At 43.3% G+C, this 6,000-nt stretch overlaps 1 protein-coding gene across 1 annotated transcript; it reads left to right on the forward strand.

Moving 5' to 3' along the window:
• The first annotated feature begins 800 nt into the window (after positions 1–800).
• On the forward strand, positions 801–5,250 carry LOC139453868 (annulin-like). The gene is made up of 6 exons (XM_071235319.1): positions 801–813; positions 1,207–1,301; positions 2,060–2,267; positions 2,897–3,060; positions 4,185–4,330; positions 5,100–5,250. Exons 1-6 carry the CDS (start codon positions 801–803, stop codon positions 5,248–5,250), a joined length of 777 nt encoding a protein of 258 aa, XP_071091420.1.
• The last annotated feature ends 750 nt before the right edge of the window (positions 5,251–6,000 follow it).

Raw genomic sequence — 6,000 nt, forward strand, 5'->3', positions numbered from 1 at the left:
TTCAGCGACCAATGCTTTATTTAAAAGGCGACTATGCTTGTTTGAGACGACTGACGGGATCGGGTGGTCAAGCTCGCTAACTTGGTTGATGCATGTCATCGTATCCCAATTGCGTGGATCGATGCTCATGATGTCAATTCCTGTATTGTCTGGTCCAGACTCGAATATTTACAGACGCCGTCATATAGCTGGATATTGCTGAGTGCGGCGTCAAACAACAAACAAACAAATTGAAATATTATATCACTGTAGTTAAACGTTGCACTATCTAATGTGATGGACCAATGACCGACGGTGGTTTGCCTTCTAGACAACTAGGGGGCACGGGTGGCCCAGTCGTCTAAGGCGCCGCGATTCGCTGTGCAGAGTTGCGTCCCCTTGGGCACGCCAGAAACCTATGATTGTGGGTTCGAATCCCAGTTCGCCCCGATTATGTTTCTAGGTTTGTCAGCACCATACCCGTGCTCGTGGGTTTCACCGAAGTGGTAAACGTCTGAGACCTGCATCACTTCGGGCTTTCCTCCCACATTAAGCTGACACGCCATGATATAACTGGAATACTGTTAAAAGCGGCGATAAACCCAACTCACTCACTCACTCACTCACTTCTAGACAACTATGCCATGATGTGTGTACCGTATAATATTGGGGGTGAATATATTGGTGCATATGTAAGATACCAGGAAGACTAAGCAGCGGTACCCTGAACCCAATATAGCACTGATGTGTTTGTGAAGGCTAGATTTGTCAGTGTTATGTTCATCTAGTCAGTCATTAACAGTTTGGCGATTGTTAAGAACATGTTTGAGATGAGTTTGTTTGTTTGTTGTTCAACGTCGCACTCAGCAATATTCCATCTATATGACGGCGGTCTGTAAATAATCGAGTCTGAACCAGCCAGTCCAGTGACTGACATCATGAGCATCGATCCACGCAATTGGAAATACAATGACATGCATGAACCAAGTCAGCGAGCCTGATCACCCGATCCCGTTAGTCGCTTCTTGCGACAAGCGTAGTCGCCTTTTAAGGCAAGAATGGGTTGCTGAAGACCTATTCTACCCCGGACCTTCACGGGTGAGATGAGAATGCAGTCATGTATATGAGTGAAGGATCCACACTGTGTATCTTATTGAACATATTTGAGCAGTCACAGCATTTGAAAAGTGATCAGAGAATACATGTTAAGACGCTGACCTGTTTCAGGCTCAGCCAAGGAGAAGGGTGTGTACGCATCTGCAGAGAAGCAGTTCTATCTGATGAATGGCAAAGACAGCGAAGCCAGTGAATCAGTGACACAGGTTGGTGTATGTCATTGGGCATTGGTAGTGGTGCAAGTCACATAAGTGCATGTTACTTTCATGTACTTCATGATCTAAATTAGGGTTATTAACCCAGTGGGGATTCCTAGGGAGAATGAATCCAAGATAACCCATTTCTCAGCGATTCTCTAGTAGTAAGAGGATTATTGACAAGAAATTTAATCTTCAGTGGTAGGTGGTAAGGTGATTAGAAAGCAGTGGTTCGCGAGTGCCTCACGGGAGGCAGACGTGGTGACATGACTGGTGTATTAGCCATGTTTGTTTCACTGGAGTCAGAAGTGGTGACATGACTGGTGTATAAGCCCCATTGGTATCACGGGAATCAGTGGTAGTAAGATGACTGGTCATAAGCCCATGTTTCTTTCACGGGAATTCATTGGTTGTTAGACGACTGGTGTATAAGCCCTGTTTGCTTCACGAGGGTCAGTGGCAGTAACATGACTCATTTATGAGCCCTGTTTGTTTCACGGAAATCAGTGGAAGTAACATGACTGGTGTATAAGCCCATGTTTGTTTCACGAGGGCCAGTGGCAGTAACATGACTCATGTATAAGCCCTGTTTGTTTCACGGAAATCAGTGGTAGTAAGATGACTGGTGTTTAAGGCCATGTTTGTTTCACCGAAATCAGTGGCAGTTACATGACTTGTGTATAAACCCATGTTTCATTCACGGGAGTCAGTGGTAACTAATGATGTAACAGATTTGAAAGTGATGACAAAAAAACTTTTCTTTGCAGACTAGCAGCTTGGATATTGAGATTGATGAGATGGGCGATATCACTGTCGGCAGCCCGTTCGCCTACAGACTGCTGGTCAAGAGCAACAGGAGTGATGCCTGCACCGCCAAAGTCAACCTGAAGGTGCTCTACAAGACCTACTTCGACACCGTCACGGGGATTGCTGCTGAAAAAGATTGTGGCGAGATCAAGCTGCAGCCTGGTGCTTGTATGCATTTTTTTATCCTCTGAAAACAGTTAACCAAACCATAGTGTTTATGTTATATGTTTTCGGCAAACGAAATTTGGTAGGACCACCCAACTCTAAGTCTCCCTAACAGGCTGGTTGTGTCATCTGACAATGGCTTGAGAGGCGTTTGTAATCTTTAAACTTCAGATGTGGCGGATGCTACCGGTAGGGCGGGACATGCTTACCCTTTTCGCGAACACCTGGGCCCACTTGCACAAAGCGATCTTAGCGCTAAGATGATCGTAACTCCCATACTTTAACATAGGCTTACAATAGTCTTAGCGCTAAGGTCGCATTGTGCAAGACGGCCCAGGTGTCGTCACTGATTTTCAGCAGTCCGCTCATAATTTTCACCGCTAAGTGCCTTTTACGCCCAATGGAATCTGTTTCGTGGGATAATCGAGACTGGTTTTCTCCTGGCGTTGACGTTCAATATATCTCTTACCTTGACGGGAAATCAATCAACGCGGTCATGTTCAAGCTAGAATGCTTGATTTACATTTTGTAAACTGAAACACTTTTTAACCTTCTGTTCAAATCAACGTCAGGGAATAGGTTTAGGAAATACATTTTTACTCTCTTCTAATTAACTATGTATTTGTTACCAGCCGAAAAATTCATGATTGAGGTAACTGAAGATGAAGCCAACAAGAGGCCTCAAGATGAGTTCAATTTTGAACTGAAAGCGGTGGCCATTTGCAAGGAAGATGCGAGAGACAACGCCACAACGGACCTTGGATTCCGCATGAGGAAGCCCGATATCCAGATCTCGGTACTGACACTTTTTCAGGCTTATATGAAACGCATACTTTTAGTAGGGATTCATTGGGCGTATGTAGCCCCAGAACCCCATGCTTGTTGTAAGACAATGACTTAGTTGGGTTTCCGGTACTGTTAGCAATATTCCAGCAATATCACGAATTGGGCTTCACGCATTGTACCGATGTAGGGATTCGAATGTAGGTCTTAAACGAAGGATTTAACCACTTGGCTGAAAGGAGAAAGAAGCATTCAAAAGTACAGTAAACTACGGTTATAACGAACTCGCTTATAACGAACTGGCGGATATAACGAACTTACTTTTTAGTCCCGACTATGTGCTGTAGTTATGCTGTATATATGCTTATAATGAACTACGGTTATAACGAACTAAAAATAGTAGTCCCTTTGAGTTCGTTATAACCGTAGTTTACTGTAACAGTGCACAGCAGCCTGGCTGATTGTTTGTCACCCAATGGCGTGGAAATGTCATCATGCTGATAACCAGTGATTTACCAGACTATGACTTAATTATTAATATGCTACCATGAAATGGCTGGATTATTGCTGACTATCGTGAAAATCAGCGTGTGCCTATTTTCAAGTGGTATCAACGACTACATATAATTATGGATAACAGGCCTGCATTTGCATTTCCTGATGTTGGTGTGTGTTTAATGAGGGTTTTGATCACTGAATGCCTTGAAAAATAACAGCTCCTTTCCAAGAAAAGAATGTAACTTGAAGCAATAACAAATATTTCGTTTCCAACATAATTCCACCGGCACCGGGGCGGTGGGGTAGCCTAGTGGTTAAAGCGTTCGCTCGTCACGCTGAAGGCACGGGTTCGATTCACCACTTGTACAATGTGTGAAGACAATTCCCGGTGCCCCCCGCCGTGATATTGCTGGACTACTATCAAAAGCGGCGTAAAACCATACTCACTCACTCCACCAGCACCCTTATCCAGTAGATAATCCAGGAGATAATCCTGGTAGAATTTTATAAAAGAACTTAATCAGCGTCTATCAATCTCGAACTAAGACGACCTACTGAGTCAAAAATTAGGGGATGGGGTAAAAATGACCGAAAAATGGTAAGGCATGTGGCTTAACATATATTGATATCTACAACCAGGGTCCGGCGACCTGCTCCCTCTCTGATACAATCCAAGCGGAACTCTCCTTTAAGAATCCACTGACAGTGCCGCTGTCAGGGTGTTCGGTGTCCTTTGCAGGAGGATTCGACCTTGTTGGTATTGCGTCAGATACACTGTATTTCAGGTGAGATTAATAATGCAATAGTTTGGACATATCAGGTCCTTCCTGGTACTGGTTACACTGTGCTGGGTTGCGTCACTTTGTGGTGCCAGGATCTGCTGATTGTGTTATTGGTACTTGGTTCGTCGGCACCATACCCGTGTGCTCGTGGTATTCGCTCGATTTCACCCACGTCATCTTTTTGTGGGAGGAAAGCCCAAAAGGAGACAGGCGTTTACCATTTTGATGAAACCTATGGCACGTTTTAGCAGGGACAACCAAGAAACGTGATCTGGGATTCGAATTTCTGATTATTGGATTCTGTAACGAATAAGGGACATAACTCTGCATAACGACTGCAGAGCCCTGAAACGAATGCCAAACGAATGCCAGACGTCCCATGTTCTATACACATACAGAGGTCATTTAGTCCTCTGGGTCCCTAGTTTCATTGCATTTAGAGCTTCTGTTGCTTCGGCCCTGTTCCACACTGAAGCACGTTTAGCACATGCGATGTCTCCTTGGGAAAGTTATCAATATGAGTCTGTTTACTTAGCAATGAATCGGTACCAGTAGAATGAGATGGTAATCTGACTGTTAACCTTCACCTCACAGACTGCTTGGGTGTATACTCCCAAGGGAGTTGAGAATGAAAATCTAGTACAAACTGGTCCGGTGACCAGAGTAAAAATAAGATCCATCATAGTCCAAAAGCATTTGACCAGTTATAAATTGGAAAGTGAGATATGCAAATTAATAATTTAATTTAACTTTAAAACTAACTTCTTTTCAGCAACATTGCCGCTGGTGAGACCTGGAGCAAAACATTCGACCTCCGTCCCAAAGAGGCTCCCCGTGGCCAGGCTGAAAGAGCTCTCTGTGTGGGATTTGACTCAATTGAGCTTACTGGTATCGCAGGAAAATATTCCACGAAACTTGTGTAAATACTCCCGGAAAATGAAGTCAATGTAATCAGGGCATGCGTTTATCAGATGTGGATCAATGATTTTGAAATGTTTGGGGAGGGGTGCACCCAGCTTCTCGATCCGCCAGTGAGATATATTGTAATTGATGTATCTAAAATTACCTATTCTTTATCAAAATCATGCTAGACGTGTGAGGTACTTTTCCAGGGCTATATTTTCAAGGGATGTGTTTTGTTCTTTAAGGAAACTTGGTTTGTTTTGTATTTTTTAGATTTGTCCGGATTGATACACAAAACTTTCAATTATTTGCACAAATGGAAACCGTTGTTTTTTCCTGTAAAAGAATGTATGAAGTCCACGAATGGGCCTAGTTGCTACAAAGAAATCAAATGGTTTCAAATGAAAGTAACGTTGGAGAAGTCATGGCAGTTGTTGGACTGAGAGTGATCTTTGGCCAGGGAGAATGTGGTAGTGATGACGGTGGAGTTACCTCCCTTAGACTAGGAAACGAACCATCCAAGTCCATGTCCGATTTCCAAACGTCTTCTGTTTTATGTTAACGTGTGCGGGCCTCACTGTCACATTTTGGGGGTGCAGCACTTGGTGTGATTGCCACATTTTCTTCTATTCTTTCATTTATATATTTTATTCCAATACATTCAGGTTGATTAATTACACTTAGTTCTGTCAATAAACTGGTAATAGATTACAAACTTGTGTTTTCTGTGCTTTGATTTTGTCAATTTCTAGAAGAAAAGTTCAATTTTG

This window comes from Haliotis cracherodii, unplaced genomic scaffold (assembly GCF_022045235.1).
Source record: "Haliotis cracherodii isolate W230 unplaced genomic scaffold, xgHalCrac1.p SCAF_10, whole genome shotgun sequence".
Lineage (NCBI taxonomy): Eukaryota > Metazoa > Mollusca > Gastropoda > Lepetellida > Haliotidae > Haliotis > Haliotis cracherodii.

Coding starts and splice junctions, on each gene's coding strand:
- LOC139453868 (XM_071235319.1), top strand. Junction 1,302..2,059: donor CCAGTGAATCAGTGACACAG/GTTGGTGTATGT, acceptor TTTTCTTTGCAG/ACTAGCAGCTTGGATATTGA. Junction 4,331..5,099: donor TCAGATACACTGTATTTCAG/GTGAGATTAATA, acceptor ACTTCTTTTCAG/CAACATTGCCGCTGGTGAGA.